The sequence below is a fragment of the Gallinula chloropus genome (genome assembly GCF_964237585.1).
Source record: "Gallinula chloropus genome assembly, chromosome: 2".
Classification (NCBI taxonomy): domain Eukaryota; kingdom Metazoa; phylum Chordata; class Aves; order Gruiformes; family Rallidae; genus Gallinula; species Gallinula chloropus.
In genome coordinates this window covers 43,613,911-43,635,782 of record NC_140086.1, presented here as the reverse complement: position 1 = coordinate 43,635,782, position 21,872 = coordinate 43,613,911, and the positions used below count along the sequence as shown (strand labels likewise).

General features: G+C 36.9%; 1 protein-coding gene across 2 annotated transcripts in view; it reads right to left on the bottom strand.

Moving 5' to 3' along the window:
- The window catches only part of ST18 (ST18 C2H2C-type zinc finger transcription factor), a gene marked incomplete at both ends in the record, with an annotated part of 93,563 nt that overhangs the window by 45,835 nt on the left and 25,856 nt on the right, over nt 1–21,872 (bottom strand). For both annotated transcript variants that reach the window (XM_084279740.1, XM_084279741.1), the window contains 3 exons: nt 2,392–2,582; nt 18,485–18,515; nt 20,424–20,478. In XM_084279740.1, the coding sequence (XP_084135866.1) occupies nt 2,392–2,582; nt 18,485–18,515; nt 20,424–20,478 (277 nt within the window). The remainder of the gene's footprint in view (nt 1–2,391; nt 2,583–18,484; nt 18,516–20,423; nt 20,479–21,872) is intronic.

Genomic DNA, 21,872 nt, shown 5'->3' with positions numbered 1-21,872 from the left:
CTAAAAGAAAATATTGATTAATTCTTATTCTTCTTCAGAAAATTGGACTCATGCAGTGAGAGGTGGCCTTGTGCACTATGTGCATAAAGTTGTGTTTAAAAAAAAAGTCTATAAACCTTTATGTAACTTTTTAGCAGCTGGTCATACCACACACATAGCAATATTCTGAATAAAGAAGTCTGCTGTCTTTTCACATCTCAGCAAGTAAGAACAACGATTTGACTCTGTTACCAACTTCAGTCAAATGGAGGTTTTTTTATTTGTTCTTCTGCCACTTGAAAAATAACAGAATCACATCAGTAAGTCACTTAAAAAGCAAGAAGTTCTAGTTTTAAAAGAAATCTACCCTTCAAACCAAATGAACAAAACCTGATAACAGTAACAGGTCTTTTCACTTATTTTTCTGTGTGAAAGTTAAAACATAATGCAAATACATGATAGCAGAGTTTTGCTCCTTAAATAATCAGCTATTTTAAAATCAACAATGTTTACAAATTTGTTGTTGAACCAGTCTTAATGGTTCAGCTGTCCCAGCTTTGCTTTTCACTTCCACAGGCTGCAAATTTACTTTAAAAATAATCAAAACTCAGCTTAGTTTACAGTTTCATCAATCCATGAACTGAGGCATTAACTGATCAAACAACAAGGATCTTGAGTTTATATCGCACTAAGAAATTTCAAATAAACCTACATACCAAGACCAGCTGTATACTTCAGCTGAAATCTGTTTTATAGCTGGCAAATTTAATGCAAAAGGGACATGTCATATTATCACTGACACAGGCAGGTAGGGGTGTGTGTGGGTATGTGTGCATGTGTAGAAATCTCACTGGAATGAGAAATATCTTTTTGAAATAACATGACTTCTTTTGACTAAAAGGCTAGGTGCAAATAGTGTTCCCTATATTTATATCAATGGACCTGGCCCAACATTTGCCCTTTCTTAAAAAAAGAACCAGATAAATCAGCATATTGCACAAGGTCTGTCTTTACACCACTCATATATCTTTCCCTTCAGCAAGGTGTTCAAGCTGTTCAGAGGGCAGACACAAGGGAAACTAAAATGCATTATGTAGGGCAGCTCTGGATGGCCAGGAATCAGGCTGAATCATTTAAAGAAAAATGAGCTAAAACCTATATATCTCAAAAAAATCCCACCCAAAACCAAACCAACCAACCAAAAAAGAAAAAAAAATCCAACCTATACGAGAACTCTCACTCAGCTTCCCTTCAGATTTCTGGTGTTAGGTGGTGGAAATACTCCTTGCAGACTGGACAGGCACTGAGAACCATGGAGCTTTATTCTTTGTGAATTTAGTTTAGTAATATCATCCAAAAGACAGAGACACTAGCCATTACCTTGTTAAAGGTGTAAATTCCTAATTTCAGTTCAGCACAGAACCATAAATCAGCCCAGTTTGGGAGACACTTTGAAAGATCATCTGGAGAAGAAGCCTTGATGAGACTAGGTAGCATGCTGTCCTTCCAAAATATTTGAGAAGTTGGTACAAGAAAGTGTAAAATAAATTCCTTTTACACTGCTGTAGCAGCTAGAAACTGTATGGAATATAAATTCATTCTCTCTTCATAATATTTATGATTACGAATTTCCCATAGAAGGTTGCTTTTATCTTGGCCTGTGATATCTAATGATGACTCTTCCTTTTAAAGCAGATACTGACTTCTTCTCACTTTACTGATAAACAACTTGTGCAGGAATTCTTTAACAAATACTTGACAGCAAATTTAGTTTGATATTTTTTGTTCGCCTTGACTATATATAAACATATATTACAAAGAAAGAGCAATTAAGACATCCTGTAGCTATATCTTTCTGTCCACCCATCCTCCATATTTTGCAGCATGCACGTTGTAGAAGTTTCTATAATTTGTTGGACATGTTTGGCTTAGCAGAGTTGGAACAACAAGTAGAAAAGTGCTGAGTCTAATAATCGTGTTAAACAGAACACACGTAGCAGTCACATGCATGAAATTGCTAAATGTTAAAGTCAACAATGTTTTGCTAAGCGTTTTGAGGGTGTTTTTTTTTTTCCTAAGAGCTCTATATATTTCAGTGAAAATCAGCTCTTCATAAATGTGTTTTTCTCAGTGGTGGGCTTAACCTTGTTCTTTGACAGAGCTAGTGGAGAAGCAGATGCTGCTCCGTATCTGACCCGCTGCAGTAGTTGTCTCTCTGTGTGACCCGTAAAGCATTTACTAGACCCCAGGAGGAGTTATTGTGCAAAATAATTGGAAGTACGATGGTTAAACCTAAACATTATTTCAACTCTGTTAGAAATCAAACAGATTCTGTGTCCTCATTGAAAATACTGCTTCATATCTCCCTTCCTGTAGAATTCAGGTACAGGCGGAACCCCACTGCATGACTACCTGGAGTTAAGCTGCTCTCGAGGACGCTGAACTCTTCCTGTAGATCCGTCCTGTCTTCATTTTCTTCTTTGCATTCCAAGCTGGGGCTGTAGTGGCGGGGTTTCATTAACAGGGACTTCCTTTTGTTGACAGGAATGCCTGATAGCTGTTCTTCAGCTTTTCTTTTCTTAGCCATGGAGCATTTGTAGGCACTGCAACAATCCACAGGCAATGACAGAGAAAAAAGTGGGAAAAGTTAGAGGTAGATTGTTTAAAAAATATCACCATCCTCTAGTTTCCTTCTAAATATAAAAATGAGGACTGATAAAATATGAATTCACTTGCAGTTTCAGGAAGTTTTGTTTTGTGGATATTTAATTTTAACTCATGTACTTGAAGTGCAGGGCATGGTTGAGTCATTTCACTACTGCCAAAATCTGTTTAGGGGAAGGGGAATGAGGAGAAAGAAAAATCCAAACAACCCATAACCCAATGTCCTTATTCCTGAGTATGTCCTGTTGTACTGTAAAATAAGTACACCTGAGAAACAATGAACAAAGTTGTATTCTGGGTTGATAATTCAGAGAAACAGCTAAGGGGAAAACACACCACTGGTAACTGCAACACCCAGAGCTTCTGGCTCTGTTACCTTTATATCTGTACGGACATCCAGTCATGCACCTTGAGTTCAGCAGCACAAAAACTGTGTGAAGCACACTGTACCTACAGAACATTTTTCATTACTCTAAATATCAGTCCCAAGCGTTGGGTTCACTTAACTAACTCCAGACAAAATGCCTAGTTTAAGCTCTTCTCAGGTGTCTGTGTATAGACTCTGGGAAAAGGCTCCTCCAGATGGCAATTCATCCCACTAAAAGCTAGATGTATCTGATAAACAGGGTGAGCCATTCCCTGTGACATGCCTTACCCAGTCCAGAGGGAGATTTTTCACAGATACAGGAGTTGAAAGAAGTATATCATAAGATCCACATATTGATCTGCATATTAGTTTACTTCTACAGGCAGTAAGCAAAGCCCTTGCCACCATGCAGCTGATTTGTTATGGCGTACAGATGCTACAACATACAACATCTCTCTGGAGGCCTGCACTGCACCTTCAACTCCAACTTAAAAAAAAATAACTTTTTGGCATGATTTCATTGTTCTATCACACAAAGTATTCTAAGAAATCTATGTAGTATGCATAATACTGCTCACATTATATCTGTCAGAGTTGAAAAAACTACATATATGAATCTGTGTAATCCACTCAATGGTTTCTCGACCTCAGGCACCCCCGGGGTGCATTACAAATCTACACGATGCCCTTAGGTGTTGGATTTTGTATTTGGCTCACTGACTTAACTGTAAGATTTGCAAAAAATCCATGTATGCAGGGAACTCTTATTGGTTACACATATTAGAAGCTAAACAGCATAAATTAATCCTTCCAAGGTATCTTATGTGCACTAAATTGGCTCAGGTTCTGATTATTTTGGATGAAAGCATATGACTAACTTGAGCTTTTTGTTGAAAAAAATACCCATTTTTGGCTAAGCACCTTTTTGGCAATCTATCATTGCAAACATGAAGGACATGGAAATATGAAGATCTGCATTTTAGGGAGAATGTTAAAATTCTACCATATGCATCTTAAATACAGTGGATATTCTTGATCTTCTGAAAGCTAAAATGCTATGGGGATCAGGAATGCTGGACGCTAAGTGTCTGCTATAGTTGAATATATTATGGCTTCTCTGCTATTTCTCTGTTTATAATAGAAAATAAGAAGAATATCATATTAAAAGGTCAGAATTACAAGGGTGGAAACACCCCCGTGGAAATGGTGGCAATGTAATGGACATCAGGGATGTATGTAGTGCATACAAAAAATGCATTATGTACGTCTGAGAAAGTAAAATCAAGTTTCCTAATTCATATTTGTGAACAGCAGCTGTCATGGTTTAACCCATCAGGCAGCTAAGGTAACCACACAGCTTTTTATTCACTCCACCACCACAGTGGGACGGGGGAGAGAAAAAAGGCTAGAGCTCGTGGATTAAGAACAGAACCGAAAGATATAATAATAATAGATATAAATAATTATTATAGTAATACAGTAAACAAGAGATGCACAATGCAATTGCTCACCACCTGGAGCCAGTGCTCAGCTAATTCCTGAACCACAGTACCTCCCAGCCCACTCCAGAGTTATATACAGAACACGACATCATATATATGGAATATCCCTTTGGTCAGTTTGGGGCAGCTGTCCTGGCTGTGTCCCCTCCCAGCTCCTTGGCACCCCCTGTCTTTTCATTGGCAGGCCAGGACGAGAAGCTGAAAAGTCCTTGACTTCTTGGCAACAACTGAAAACATCAGTGTGTTATCAACATTGCTCTCATCCTAAATCCAAAACACGGCTCTATACCAGCTGCTAGGAAGAAAATTAACTCCATCTCAGCTGAAAACAGGACACGATGATTTTAAAATAAGTGAATAGATGAGATTCAAGTTTAAGTAAAATCATTCCAGCTGCCTTCCACTCTGATTACAGGAAGATGACAAAACACAGTTGTTGCTTCTTTGCTCGGAAGTGCAAATTGCTTTCCATAAGCCAGGAAAAGATAATCTTGATTTTGCTGGTGACTTTTTAAACTGCTAGCTTTTCTGAGTTTAGCTGGAGTCTATTATTTTGCAAGAACCAGTTTAAAGATCTACCATGTACCATGCAGGGCTTAAAAATAAAAATGAAAATAAAACCAGAAAAATAACTTCAGAAGTGGGAGCTTTTCCAAGTACTTACACGTGATTTGTTAAGTATTTGATAATGGACATTGGGAATTTAACTATTATGAAAAGAATATATTTATGTCTTCATACCATTCATGGCATGTCGATTTCACTGTTGTTTTAAAAAGTTTCTATTTCTTTTGATTATGTACATTCACACATTGCACACATACGTTAGCACAGATTTGTCAAGCTGTAGTTTGTCAAATGGTAAACCTATAATTTAGCTTCTCTATTACTCATCTCATAAATTCAACGTCTAATAGTTTTGTTGCTATTTATCAATGGCCTGCTTGTTGTCATGGAACACTGATTCAGCTGTCAAGGTTATTTGGTAATCTGAGGCTCATAAAACAGAAGAAGCTCTTTTTGTTATAAGCCCAAAGTGAATACATGTTTTTTTTTTTCCCTAAATTAACTGTACTTAAATTTTATGAATTAAAAATCATTTTAGTACAGTCCACAATGAGCAGATTTTTAATATTATTTTTTTAAGTCAATGACTCGGTTACCAAAACCAGTGTTGTGTCTGTTGTCGTAGTGTGAACCAGGAGGCAAAGTCTAAGACTTGTAAGACCTGGTTGCATGAGTTAGGAAAAAAAAAATTAACATGATAAATGCTTAATATGGATTTCACACCTGAATACTTTTTTTTTTTTTTAATTTACTAGGTTCTTCTTTTTCCTTTATTTCTGTTTCAAATACATCGTGGATGTTGTGGGGAGACACGGGTAGCATTGAAGCAGAACAGTGCTTTGAGCCCACCACAAAGCAATGCCACAGAAGAGAGAGGTTTTAAGCAGTCCTAACCACATAAAGCTTTTCGTACTGCTGAAAATTGTCATGCTCTTCTTTTTTATTGTAATTGGTTCATCTAAGTGATGTGTTTGTCAAACCTATAACCCGACCTTTAACCACTTTGTAGCCAGCAAGTTTGGGTTTTGTTTTGGGTTTTTTTGCTAATCTGTTGGCAAGACTTCCAGATCTCTGGGGATTTTTTTTTCTTATTCACAACAGCCTGGTGGTTGGTAAAGCATGATAACAGAGCTAAGAATTGCCATAGTGTGTAAAACCAAGGGTACATTCAGCCTGACAACTGGTGTTTGCTAATGCCTGTAATGGATGCCATGAAAAATAATAAGACCAGAACACATTGCATCTCATGTACACTCCTTAGCTCTGAGAGAGAAAATAAATGTCTTTGAATATCAAGGCATGTACATTTATTATTTAAAGCTATTTAAGGACCCCACTCCTCATGTGAATGAGTTTGTGCAAGAATAATTAGTGGAACATTTTAGTTTGTGGAGAAAATAATTTTAAATTATTAGCCTGAATTGCCTTTTGACTATACTGCAAGAGCAAGTGTTAGGTGATTAAATTACAATTAAAATATCATCTTCCAATCTACAGAACACTTTAATTTCAGACCAGTAGTTAAAAGAAGGTTAGCCTCACTACTCCTTAGTCAAGTTGTGAGTAAGACTGCCTGCTGCTTTATGTCTTGATCAGGTTTTGTTCACAGACTTGGAATCACCACAGGCTACTGCGTAAGACAAATGCCACATTTTCTTTAAAGGAGGAAAAAGTTGGTCTTTGAAGATTTAGGGACATTTGTTGTTCACAGGTGAACCAGTAGCTTACTGCTCAATGTCTGTAATGGTCAGGTTCTCTTCTAGGAATTTTAAGACTGTATTGAATCAGAGGTACCTAAAAAGAACAAAAATTCTGATTCTCTCTCCACCTAAGGCCTCTTTTATGTCTCTTTTCTTCTCCAAGAAATGTATTAGCTGGATTTTTCTAACACTCTCACACAATTGCTTCCAACAGTTCAGGCTACAGCTGACAGTATCTGATCCACAAAAATCACATAAAATCCTGAGCACCTCATAAGATGACGATGAACAGGAGAAATTACTAGCACTGGATACAGAAAGGGGATGACCTTTTCCTAGTATGGATCATGACTGTTGAAATGATGCTGGAATACCAGAGTCCAAAGAAAGAGAATGTTGGTTAGTTGATCACTGCAATTGAAAGCCCAAATGAGTGCTGTTAATTATTACAGCTACTTCAGATGAGCAACAGTAGTTGGGGAGGAAGGTGGAGAATAACCATGACTCAGGCGTTTACTTTGTCTCCAGGTTAAGACAGATTTATGTTCTGTTTCCTTAAGTAACCCTCACCATTTGCAGGGAGTGCATGTAAATTTTATAGCTCAGTGGAAGCTGGAGTGATTGTGTTCTCACCTCAGGTTGCTCTAAAAGTGAGGTCAGGAAGATGGTATTAACCCATTGTCTCATCAGAGCCAGAATTTGGAGTCTTCACAGAAAGACTCCAAAATCCACAGCATCAGTCTTGTCTGCAAGAACTGATCAGCAACCAAGGGCTACTGTGTTGTTTCCAATGCCTTGGAATTATTTACTGAATATAAAAGAATTCACATTCTCTGACTATATCAGAAATTCAGAAATCTATAGGAACTACTTTTAAAAGACATGGATTAATAAGATTTTCTAAATACAGAAGAAAAATATTTTCTAAAAGGAAGTAAATTGCATCTCTTTGGATCATGGATATTTGAATACAAAATCTATAAGGTTTATAACTTTGGAAAATTGACAACTAAACAGTACTTAAATTTCTTTAATTCTGTTCTAAAATCCATGCAAATGTTAGATGCAAAACTAAGCATAGTCTCTTAATGGACATGAAGAAAAATACTTTTTTATTGAATAAGGACTTCTTGATCAAACCCTTTTTTTTTTTAAAGATGAGATTATTTTCATCAAGGAGTTGGGAAGGTAACTCAAGGGAAGGCTCTTATAACTTCATCACATCTCTGTACCCTTCAAATCTCATTCTTAGAAAGATCTGAAATATTTAGAATCCTATGTAGCTTGTCTGCTGTATGGGCTAAATACATTCTCTGAATTTCTATAACATTGTATTCTGATGCTTCATCCTGCAACATACTTCCCATTTCCAGATATTGTTCTATGTAGTAGGGTATGAAAATATGCTTACAGATGTTTTGTATGTCCAAATATTTCTCCCTAAATAGTGAAACATGTTGGAACATGAGTTAGATGAAATGACCATTCTACCTATCTAAAAAAGTAAAACTGAGAAAGATTTGTAAATTAACCACATGTGGGGAAATCACATATGTCCAGGAGCACCTGCTTGTTTTACAAGTTATAATTAGCAATATACTGACTAGCTGAAGAACTTCAAGGTGTAACACTGTGCAAACAAGAAAATTATAATCTAGGAGTAAGCTACATTTCATTGACAATCTAAGACTGAGTTAAACCGAAAAAAATATTTGCTTTCTAATTCTTATAAATAATTCTTATATAGAGAGAGCTGAGTTCAGCTGCATGAGGTTCAACAAGGCTTGGTGCCTAGTCCAGCACTTGGGTCACAGCAGCCTTACAGGTTGCAATGCTACAGGCTTTGGGAAGTGTGGCTGGAAAGCTGCTCAGAGGAAAAGGACCTGGGGCTATTAGTCAACAGTGGGTGGAATAGGAGCCGGGAGTTTGGCCAGGTGGCCATGAAGGCCAAAAACATACTGGCTTGTGTCAGAAAAAGTGTGGCCAGCGGGACTAGGGAAGGGATGGTCCCCCTGGATTCAGCACTGCTGAGGCCAGATCTTGAATGTTATGTTCAGTTTTGGGCCCTTCACTACAAGAAGGACATTGAGGTGCTGAAGCCTGTTCAAAGGGCAACAAAGCTGGTGAAGAGTCTAGAGCAAGAGTCTTATAAGAAGCATCTGAGGGAACTGGGATGGTTTAGCCTGGAGAAAAGGAGATTGAAGAGAGACCTCACTCCCTGAAAGGAGGTTCTAGCCAAGGGGTGTTGGTCTCTTTTCCCAAGTAACAAGCAATAGGACAAGTGGAAATGGCCTCAAATTGCAGCAGAGGAGATTTTGACTAGGTATTAGAAAATTTCTTCACCAAAAGGGTTGTTAATCACTGGAACAGGCTGCCGAGGGAAGTGGTTGAGTCACCATCCCTGGAGATATTTACAGACGTGTAGATGTTGTGAATTTAGCAGTGCTACATTATCGGTTGGACATGAGGATCTAGAAAAACTTTTCCAACTAAAATGATTCTATGATTCTATATGTATTTAAATATATTCAAACATTATGCTGATGAAAAATTGCTGCTCTATGTGAAAATGTTACAAAAGATCATGTTTTAACACAGCTCTTTACAGGTGAAATTTTGCAGGCTAAACATGGAAAGGACCCCTAAGTTCTCATCATCGTCATGTTAAACATATATTTGCCTTGATTGCTAATCCAGAATGAGATTTATTGACATTAAGGTTTCTTGTATTTACAAAGTAAGCCAACCCACAGTAGCTTTTAGACAATCTGTAACAGTTGGACTCCATGACTGACTATGTGTATTTCAGTGATTTCAGCCTAGATGAAATATAATCTGGAAAAGACCTTAAATTGGGAATTCCTGAAAAAAAAAAAAAAGACATTTTGGAGATAATTCAGCAGGTAAAATTTATTCCTTTCCAGTAACATTGCTAAACATTAAAATGGTAAGAACTTAAACCAACAAAATATGTCAAAAAAAGCACGTATCATTTGGACCACGTGAATTGGCTGTACTAGAAGTTCAGAACTAATCTAACTTACTTCAATGATACTTAAAGACAGTCTGGATGTTTATCATTTTTTAACCTTGTACACAACACAGAACAACACATTTTACCCCTTTCCAATAAAACCGTACATTTGGTTTACAAGTGCCTTCTACAAGTAGAAAAGTTTACTGCCTTACATGGTCCATGCTTTTTTTTTTTTTAAAAAACGTCAGAGTTGCTAGAAGTTCAGTCCAGGGCTGAACCAAGATGAAAGGAATACACATGGGGTATAGATAGGAGAAAGATAAAAGGGAAATTCATATTTATGAACACTAATACAGAGCAAAATAAGCTCAGTAACTTGAGGGTATTAAAGTGTCTGTCTATATACACAAATGAAAGGTTTATCTAGGAAAAAAAGAACAGAACTGGACAGATAATGATGTTTAGAAAATATGGTATCATAACTGAAAGCTGGCTGGAGCATGACATTAAAAGATATATTTTATTTATAAAAGACATACAAGGAAAGTAAAGGAGCTGCCATAGCCTTGTTGGTGAAAAAGGATTTATTAGCCCCCATAAGAAGAGGCTGGGGAGAAATGCATAATGGTGTTGAGTCATTATGTACTGAGCTTGGAGATGTTTCAGACAGTAAACTAAATGTTATAGGCCACCTGACCAAAAAGAACAACTGGACTGTGAAATGATTGAGCAAATAAAAAGAAGCAAGTAAAAAGAGTGAAGCAATGGTAAGTCAGCAATAACATAGAGAAAGGCATGGTGAAATCCACCCGTGCCTCAAGCTCACTGTAATGCCTGGGGCTAAAGAACCACGATTTCAGGCTGCAATGGGTTCATTAAATGTTTTTTGTTTTGGTTTTTTTTGTTTTGGGTTTTTTACTCTAGTTTACTATTTTAGAAGGGTTTTCCCCACAGGAAAGGCAAATCAGAGAAGGACAGGTTGAAATTATTTTCTCTGTTTTTCTTGTTTTTCAGTTTACAATACTTGTAAGATGATAAGAATATTTAGATAATATAAAATATAATGCATACCCTCTAATTCAACTACTATATTAATGAAATGGATGACGTCATGGTGTCATTCTATAGCTCATGGATCAGGAATGCTATGTTGCTAGAGTTGTATATTTGGACCCTTTTCGAACAGGAAAGTTATTTTTAGTAAAAGCCAGTTTGGGGAAAACAATTTTTATTGCATGGAGCTCAAGAAGTTCTTAAACTCAGTAATATGAATGAATGCCCAAGATCTAGGCCGAATCCAGCCTCCCTAACCTCTTTTTCATTTACTCACTCAATCTGTCCAGGTTCAGTAGGTCAATAAATTCCAATGGGACCCAAGCCAAGAATTTGGCTTAGAATGGATTAAGTTTCTAGGCAAATCTACAGATCATCCACACAACCTTTGCATCCAGAAAGCTTTGCACGTGAGTAGTCAGTCTGCTAACACCAGTAAATGTTTAAATAAAAAGCATACTGGTAACTACAGTCTGGTTAAAGGAGGCATAAAGAAGATAAGCCTTATTTTTTTGTTGTTTTTTTTTTTTGACAACAGACAATGGGACTGTAAGCAATTCACAGGAGTCAGTACCTCCCTTTAACATAGCAGGACATCCCATGGCTTCATTCTTTGCCTTTACTTGCTATGTACAGGCTGCCCATGGTCTGTTTTGGCTTGCTTTTGCTTGGCTGAACTCACCCTTGACATCAAACAGACCAATTCAGCCAGCGGTAATATTTAACTCATGATTGATATACATGAGGCAGAAGTCGCTGGCTGGCATTTCAATCTCTATATGACTTGTGGTCATCTACAGAGAAAAGATCTGCCATAAGAGAGAACAACCATTTGGGGATATAAAGTTCTGATGCATTCTGCCACCCAGCAGAAGGCATTAAAGCATATACAACTCTAAATTCCTGCATAGGGTTGGGACAATAACGTTTACTGTGTGGTGATGAACACAGAAGTTGTGATGGGGAAGACAGCAACTCCTGTATTATATTAATAATGTACAAGTTCTAGTTCAAGGCAAGGGATGTTTTAAGATACAACAAGCTCTCAGTTAGAAAAAAAAAAAAGGAAATTACGACTATCTAGCAGCCACAATTAAAGTGATGTGGATCTGACATACGTATTACGTATGTCAGTATTATGGAAAAGCATACATTGAAACTAAATAATCATTGGTTTTTGTTTTGTTTTGCTTTTTGTTTTAAATATCAAATGGAGATTTTAAATTCAAAAATTGTAAAACCACAGTCATATGAAACAGCAGAGAAAAGAGACCCTGAGACTGCAGTTAGCTAGAAGTGAACATTGTAGACAGTAAAAGAGGGCTGTAATATGTCAGAAAGTTATTTTATGCATTTGTTATTGAAGAAAGCTGAAGAAGCCACCTAGAGAGCAACTACACATAAAGCGCCAACTAAAGTTGAAATCTGAACATAGAATACAGGATTTAAATGTTCTAAATAAATCCAGGTAGAGATCACAGTGCTTAGATCAAAAGGTCTTTATATCTGCAGTAGTTAGGCAAACGATTCATCATAATTAACAACTCCAACCAAAAGTGCATGAAAAGGAGTATGAGATACAGTTCCTATTTCAACCATCTTAGCGGTCATTCCAAACAGTACACTAGTTAGGTCAAATTACTGTCCACCTCAGAGCTACCTGCAAAATGTTGAAGTTATTACTTCTGGTCACCCAGAAACATTATTTGGGGTTGGACTCAATGCTCTCTTGAGGTGACTTCCAACCCCAACAATTCTCTGATTTTGTGATTCTCTTCACAGAAACAATGACAATGGTTTTAATAGATGAGGTTCTTATTACCTTTCATTATCTCATTCATAGAATATTTTAATGAAAAAGATGTTTTACTTTAAAAAAAAATCTCTTATTTAGTGTTCTCTATACACCAGTTCCAAACATTTCATGCAAGCCTTACCCCACCCAAATGAATGTGAAATATTGGGGCAGAAAGTGTTTTAATTGGGAATTTCTTTTCAAGTTTGTTTCTTGTTTACTGTTTCTTGTCTACTGGTTTAACTGTACTGAAGGAACAACCTGTTTCTTAAGTACAAAAGCACATGGGATTACAAAAAATGCTAAAAGCCTGAGGTACATCAACTCATCAGAATTCTAGAAAGGAAAGGAAGAGGCGGAGTAATGGGAGAGGAGGAATGACAGCACTGTAGATTTCACGAGATAATGGCTAATTAGAGGAGGACTGGAAGATGAAGGAGGAAACAAGGGAGGGACTTAAACAAGACTGACCTACAAATTTGATTGCCAGTACAATTTACACTAATGCTTGTTTTATTAGTTATGATGAAGCTGGTTGACATACAGGATATAACGATAAAGACAGGTGAATTCCAGCACTATTATTTTATTAGTTCTATGACCAGCATATACCTACCTTTGCCTCACGGTAAACTGTATCATGTACTGACTTTCCAGTGTTTATTTATGTTTGATTGTTCAATGCTTACTATCAAATATCAATTATAAAATTCTTTTTCCTTCGCATAAAAGATTTCTACAGATTCTTGGAGGAGAGTGCTGACTAACATGCCAGTCTAAACTCCTTAAGAACCTAACAATGTTGTAAGAAAAGAATAAGAAATTAATAAGATTTATTGGAATTTTAAGAATGTGATTGATGACAACATGACAGACTTGATTATACCAGAAAGAAGTAATGCCAAGTAAGAAGCAGAGGTTAATATTTTCAAAGCCCCATGACTATTTCAATTTCTACAGTGGCTAGGGCAGGGAGGAAGTTACTTTTCTAAGCTAGAGAGTATGCAGCATTTGTTTCAGCAAAGCACTCTCAGGACTGTCAGTGTCCCACACTCTGCCAGTGGGAGACAGGTGGATCACCAGGAAATGCAAGAGTCCACCTCAGTTCTATACCAAAGGTGCTGACGCTGGATCATGCCGAATGTGTTTTTTCCCAGCAGTTTCCAGAAAATCAGTCTATGATCAACTCCTGTGGAAACAGAAGCCAAGCCCAAAGGACAAACCTGACAGTTTTTCCAGATACAGCTAGGAGCAGACATCAGACTCTGTCTCACTTTTAGGCAGTCCTATGGGATATGACTACTGAGGTGACAGCTACACAAATCAATGATAATCTCAGTTCTTACTGAGGAACATCTTTGAGCCTTTTTTTGGTGATTTTGTTTCATGTGCCTACTTATTCTATCATCTGAGTACTGCTATCATCTCTTTCTCAGGTCATCTGCCAGACTACTGCTTTCCATTCATAAAAATACTTCTAAAAAACTTGCTTATTTTATGACCCTCAGAAAAAGTTACCAATGAATCATTCCTTTCTAAATGCAGCTAGGCATGCGCAGCCGTTTTATTTCATGCCATGAACTTTTCCTGAGAGGCCAAAAATTTTCTACCTAGCAAACTGTCTACCTTCATTCCATTACTGTCCAAAACCTGAGTTCAGATCTAACTGGATACATATCATCTGTCAATAGTTAGAGGAAACCAGCAAAATATTCAGTATTACAGAATAGGTAATTACTCCTTCAGTAAGCAAAACACATTTTAGTATGTTGTCAATACTGTTACTTTTATTGACAAACCTCTCAAACATTCAGGATAAATTTAAGGAATACATTTTACTAATATAAACCTTCTGAAATATTTAAGTACAACTGGTTGCAGATTTCATAGAATCATACAATTGTAGGGATTGGAAGGGACCTCCAGAGATCATCAGGTCCAACTCCCCTGCCAAAGCAGGCTCCCTAGCTCATATTGCACAGATAGGTGTCCAGACAGGTCTTGAATATCTCCAGAGATGGAGACTCCACTACCCCCCTGGGCAGCCTGTCCCAGGGTTCTGTCACCCTCACTGTGAAAAAGTTCTTCCGCATGTTGGTGTGGAACTTCCTGTGCTTCAAATATTTGCTTCTCTGGTTTCTCACCCTCCTAATCAAGAGACAACAGCAAACGGTGAAGGGTCCAGTTACTCCTTTTATCAAAGAGATCTTCAGACAGTTCCACTTTGTTACTTCTCTCTCTGCTAAAACATTCAAGATATTCACATCTCCATACATTCACACCGAACAGTTCAACTTCTCTGAATATCTAAAATGCCTCACAATATCTGGAACAAGAGTTCCAGACAAGAAATAACTTCCCTTACTTTTGAAGACAGCATTCTTCTGAAGAAGTGACCTAACACTACAGAAAGGGGAACTATTCCCACAAAAGAGCAGGACTGCTCTACATGACTTTAAGCACCAGACCCTTGTGGTGTGTTTATTAACCGTTACAGAAGCTAGAAAGACTTGGTTTCACCTGTCTCTAACCTAGAAAAGTACCCTTTCTATTCAGATACCCAAACTTATCTATGCTTTTGTAATCCCATGCTTTGATCAATCCAATTTGCTCTTCCTTGGTCTGACCCAGATGCCATTCCATAACCTACAGATGGTTCATCGTACTGTATCCCATCTGTTAAATAGAACACAGTAATGAGAATACATCACACCAATATTCTTCACTTCCCTTTGGTTTCCATTCTAATCCTGAACACAGCTGAAAGTCCTTGTTCTTTCAGTAGTTCATGACTAAATCATTTAAGAGAAGACCTCTTATTTCTGCTTCTTGCAGAAGGTATAGCAGAGTTGTTATGTCCAAAAAGTGTCAAATTCAAACTCGAACGTATGAGACAGAGATATCCTGGATTCAGGACTTACTTCTACCTCATCTTTTGCTATGTTATGTTTTGATAAAATATTATTCTTTTCCTGTGGATAGCTTAGCTACTGATGAAATCATCACAGCACTACATTCCTAAAGAAAAAAATTTATACCATGCTCTTCATATGTAAATAATTAAGACTGGAAGGAGAAACTGTTCAGTTTTGAAGAAGTAATTAAGGCTAGTATATTGTGCTTCAACACTAGAGAATATACTGTAAATATAGTTTTATAAAAGGTCTTAGAAATCTGAAGTAATAGCACTGCAGTATTAATATATTTATATATAAAGAAAATTATTTATATGATATTAACATTTGGGATTCCTTAAGGTATATAAGTACATTAAATCAGTGCAAGTTTGACAATTAAATAGTTGTGCATAGGTGTTCAGCATCTTGAAGAAAAGTACTGTCCCCTAAAAACTCAGTAGAGTGCAAGAGAATTTTTAGTTATTTTACTAAAAAAAACCCCCAAAAAAACCACCCAACTTGGCCATTAAGTTGATGTTTTCCTGAAAATACACTTTTTTTATGCAGAAAGGTGGTACTATTTCTGAGAAAAGATAGATGATAGCAAAACTATTAGACAGGGTCCTTGGTGAAATCTTGGCTTTCTTAAAAGCGGTAGATATTTTGACATTGAATTCTATTAAGGAAGAATGAAACACCTGATATTTGGAAGATAGAAAATTTGATGCATTATTGAATCTAACTGGTGATTGCAGCTCTTTGTTTTTCTTTCCATTTATTTCATTCTCTACTTTTGTGAAACACAACTTGCAGAATAAGAAAAGGCTAACAAATGCTCTAGAACCAATCAATGTTATGAAACTAATAATAATACAATATGAGCATGTAAGCTTATGTAGTGCCTTTCATGTAGAAGTATCCCAAGGCACTTTGTAACAGAAACTCAATAAGGAGTGCAAAAGTGCTTTGTCAGATAGGATAAGCCAGGGGAGAAGGGGAAATTAATTAAGCATGGATTTAAATTTGTCAGCCACACAGCATTTAGAACCTTGGTCAAAAAAGACAGTGGTTCCAATATCTGTGTCCAGGGAACAAAACAGACTATTTCAGTCTTTAATTCTTCAGGGATGTTCAATAGTTTTTCCACAATAATATGGATATGAGAAATCAGAATGCAGTTTGTAGGCTACATCTCCAAAAGGAAGCCCCCACTTCTTTTCCTCTAGTTTATCATATACAAATAAATTTGATCACTTGACTTATCTGCCAGGAAAGCCACTTGACTGTGGAGATACCCAATATGAAATTTGTTAAATTTTAAAAATTACAAATAACAAGTTAAGAATGGACAATAGCTTTGTTGACTGTTTAGCTCACTGTTTTAAACCGAAATGTAATTCTTCATGAAGGTAGTCCACACCTGACAAGAGAGACTAATACATTACACAGTAGTTCCTAAGGCAGTATGGATTTCACAGGGAAACGCAAAATTGCTAGAGAAAAGCTATAGTAATTGATAACGCATAAATAACAGCTTCCCTGATGTTGCAGAAACTTGCACATCCTCTATTTTTCAAACATTTTTCTCTTAGGAACACATGGACCATCCTCATTTTTGGATGACTGCCTCTTCGGATTAATGCATCCTTCTGGTGCATAAATTAGGGATGCACAGAGGAAAAAGGAGAAGCACTAAATCTCAGGAAACTGAAGCCATACAGAAAAATGAGGTTCGTAGTAGAGCTGAATGAGTGACTCACCATGAATAATTTTCCAAAAGTTAAACCTCCATTTCTCTTTATGGAATATCTAGAAGAAGCTTATAATTCCCTCAGTTTTATTATAAAACAAAAGCTTAAAATACTGTTTGTTTTCACTGCAAATAACTTCTTGTAAGTATGTTATGTCCAGTCTTAAGAATGGCATTTTTATTGATTCAATAAATCACATGGAGATGTTTCTGTTCCCTAGGTGGATGAACACACAATCATGTATTTCGGATTCCTGCTGTGGTTAAGAATGCAGCTCAGTAGCATGTGATGAAAAGTGAGCGTAGGCAAAATTAATGTAAGGAAAACTATTTGGAAGTTTTGCAAAAACATTTTTAGTATTTATATTACAGCTGTAGTGCATTCTAATTGTCATTAATAACTCTATGAATTTGCAACTACCTGTAAATACTTTCCTTGAGGGACATGAAAAATTAACTTGTTCCAGGAAAACTTGAATTTGATGGCACATGTTCTTCTTTGAAGATTTGGAACTGAATAATATACTGGTCTTTCCAGGATTTGTTCTAAGCCACTTTTTAGGAACCAGGGTTTTTTTTAACCACTTTTTAGGAGTTGATGTAGACATTAGTAGGATTACTGTAGTAATGTTAAAATTTTGCTAAATTATTGGTGATCTGGAAAATCCCTGCAGAATATATGGGTTTGAATGGACTGGCATTCCATATGCAAATATGGAAAGTACTGACTGCTACTTCCATAAAATGTGGAACCTCAGCAAGTACTCAAGGAAGAATGAACCATTAGTGCACTTAGAATCCACAGGAGTATACAGAGACTGTAAGTTTTATATACTCAATCTAACAAAATCTTAGAAAGGTTAATAACTCTCATGTTGTTCAGACATTAAACCAGAATAATATCTATTACAGGAAAAAGATGACTGAAGACTGATCTGAAACTACATCTGGTTGTGTATCCTAACACAGGCTGAAGACAAAGGCAGCATACCAGGATTCTGAGCACTTTGCATTACTTTTGACTATGCTTTCATAATTAATGCTAACATTTTTCCTTTCTTTTTGGTCTATTTCTGGAGTGAATCAGCATCAAGTATCCTGTGTCAGATCTATGCTAAATCTCTACATAATGCATCATTTGCTAGATATTTTATTTTACGCAAGACTAGTGGTCTGAATGTATCAATATAATCAGAAAATAAAGCTGAAAAAATAAACAACGTGAGTTCTTACCTGAGCTCTTGAGCTATAGAGTCCACTTGAACTGTTAATAAAAGCAGGAAAGAATGAATTAGTTTATATTTCTAGACTTGTGCTTTCTGCAACCTTGCACCTGCCTATCTGTGATGGCAGAGGAGCAGCTATCAAAGCACAGGTGATTATTTCATGCTAGCCGCAAGATTGCAGCTACTAGTGGCAAACATTAACTGAACATATAATTCTCACTGTTATTTTAGGATGCATCAAACCTGAAGTATGACATTCAGTGGAACAATAAGAAAAATAATAAGAAAAAAATTAAGAAAAAAGAGAAGGGACTTGGTTTTATTTAAAATAGAATGAAAAATCTCTGCTTTTTTTGAATTTTAACTCAATTTGCGAATGACAAAGGCTTGTGTTTACAAATACCTGCCCACACAAGGATATACAGCATATTGACAAAGCCAACAGGTGGTTCTTCTACTAGTCATATTGCATAAGCATCTTTTGTTGTTTCCACTTCTGGGAAAATGTTCCTGATCTATTAATTCCTATAGATGTGTGTGCATGTGTATAAAAAATGTAGAGAAAGAAAAACTATAAATTTAAAAGTGTATTAGCTTTTTGGGTGAAAAGAGTTTGAATCCCATATTAAATGCACTTAAGGACTGCTGAACCAGTCAGACCTTTTTAAGTCACAGTCCAGTCCAGCAGAAAAGACATCTCCAATGCTAAGGTGTCAATAACTTCCCTATTCAATAACATTGTTCATGTCACTTATTCTGGTACTTTTGAAGCAGATATGAATTTATTTATAATAAATAATTAATTTATACATTAATTGCATAGAACATTACTGAAGGACACATCAGAGATTTGATACGGCAATATTTATGTTTTTTTAGAAAGGCTTGTCTGCTTTTACCCCCTTGTCTGCAGGCATTTTGTGGCAGTCCCACCCCCTTCCTCTGTCTTTTCAAGTGGAGTCTAGCACTTTTCACCTCTTTGGCTATTTGAAACTAGAGAACTAAGCCAAACAACTCTTTAGTTTTTCATTCTGAACACAACTTGCAGCCGAAGGCATAATATTAACAATCCGTAACTACTGGGTTGGGACAATGAATCAAACCAGTCTGGTTTTGCACAATCCTGAGAGTGCACAATTCACATCAAAATCAGAGTGAAGGATGGGTGTTTTGCACCTTTGAAAGCAGTCATCAGTAAAAATGCTCACAGTGCAGGCAGGCAAAACTTTGACATTTATTTTTACGTATCTCAATTTTTCACTTGTTATCAAGAGTCACAAAAAGTGTTATGAATTAAAATAAAAAGTTATTTTCCTGGAAGGGCTGTATTGCTAGTCAATCATGTTTTCCAGATGTTGAGATCATTAAGGGCCTGTTTATCTCTCAGCACTGCATTTCCATCTGTTCTTTACAAAAAGAGAGGAATAGCTGGGACATACAACTATGTCATAACTTTGCAAAATGAAACACGAGCACCAACCCGCACTTCAATAAAGCCCAGGCTTCTTCTCTGCCACATACACCTGCACCTTTTGATTAAAGTAAATTTACGCACTAATTTACAGATAATTAATGGCAATAGACAGAAAAAAAACATTCAGTTGGCTGAGACAAAGTTTTGTACCTTATTTTGAAAGCATCCATTCAATACGGTCCAGCTCTAGTCACTATGGAAAATCATTATTTGCATAATGAAAAGGATAACATTTTCTTTGAGAAATAGCTCAAGGAAAGTAGCATACAGTAGATTTTTTTCTGCTTTTCTTTAAACCATAGCTAATGACAGCATGCCTCTTAATGCCAGCAGTCTGTGTCCCGCCTTGATTAAAAAAGCAGCCCTAAGGAAGCTACACACTCTCTTACTGCACATTAGGGACTGTGCACAGGAACTATCATATTTCATGGTGTGCAGGGCACAGGGTCATGGAACATGCTTGCTAACTCACCCTTGGTTCCTTTTGAGCGTGTGCGCAGCTTTTTATTTTCCCCATCTGCATCCATCTGTAATATTAACACAAAGTCTTTAATTCATTCTTTTTGCCATTGAGAAAAAAAATCTCAAATGCTTCCCCCCACCCCCATTTCCAAATGCTAGACAGTAATAGAAAGAAGAATAATCATGCCTTATTAATCTTGTCAAAGAGATAAAAAGCCATCTGTGAATATCTAGTAAATACCTAGGAGATACCTTTAATGATACAGATTTGTTTAATAAAGTGATGGTTATGAGAGACTCCGTAAGGTTTAATGGCAAGCTCTACAGGTGTTAGCTGAAGGCATAAGGTTAGAAAAAGCAGTGCTGTATGAGTGCATCCACCTCCTGGAAGAAAAGGTCCCAGAAAGCCACAGTGCTTACAGGCACTCTACATTATTGTAACTGAAGTGTAACTTAACAGATGTGTTTGGAACCTACGTTTCTGACAACTTCTTCCTTGAAATGTGAAACTTTCTTGCTTGAATGTGCATAATTGCACATGTACAGTTTTGAAATACCTCACCACTTAACCAGTTACTTTTTACAGAACTTTTGGTCAGAGACAATTACAGATTTGTATGAGTTGGAGGAGGGGGAGGGGAGGCAGAAATTTAGTGTCCAGGTTTGCATTTCACACTGAAAAAAACACACACCATCAACATTCCCCCCCCCCCCCCCCCAATCCAAGATCCAACCCTCCAAAAAAAGTCAGTTACTCCTGTAAAATAACTAAACTAAGAGACACCTTTCAAGATCAGCTGTTCTCATGACACTTTTTGGCTACATCTAAACCAGCTCTGAAAATACGCACCTTCTGGTCTTGGATCTGGCCCAGACCCATAATTGTAGGGGCAGGTTTTCAATCCATGGATTTTATTACAGACCCCTGAAATTCAAAGGGATTAAGATTTCATGTTCTGGTGTGGAGAGCTGCAGTGACATACTGCAGATTGTACAACAGCGTAATTATGGCTGTGTCCAGGGAGGCAAGCTCCTCTTCTTTCTAAAAGTAACTCTTAATTTTTTATGTAAGTAAGAATCTCCCTAAGTAATATTTTTTTGCCTAGGCAAAATACGAGGGTACACGGTGGCAGTATCTCACTATCTATCTTTTCTTTGAACCTCAGGTTCCCATTTTGCAAATTGGTGATGATCTGTAGACAAAGCAACTCCCACATGATTCTCAGACCAATACACATGAATAAATGCAGACACCAGCATCTGATTTATATAATTGCATTAATAGGTAATTATGTGGATACCAGAAGTTGCCTGTGCCCGACATCTTTCCCTGCAGAAGGCCACAAGATAAAAACCAATGTCATCAGAAGAACCTATTATTTCACTCTTCCTTTCTGAGATCAGCCGAACTGATTTGCCCCACTGAAGCAAAGGCACTGTTTGTGCCTTTTTCCATTTA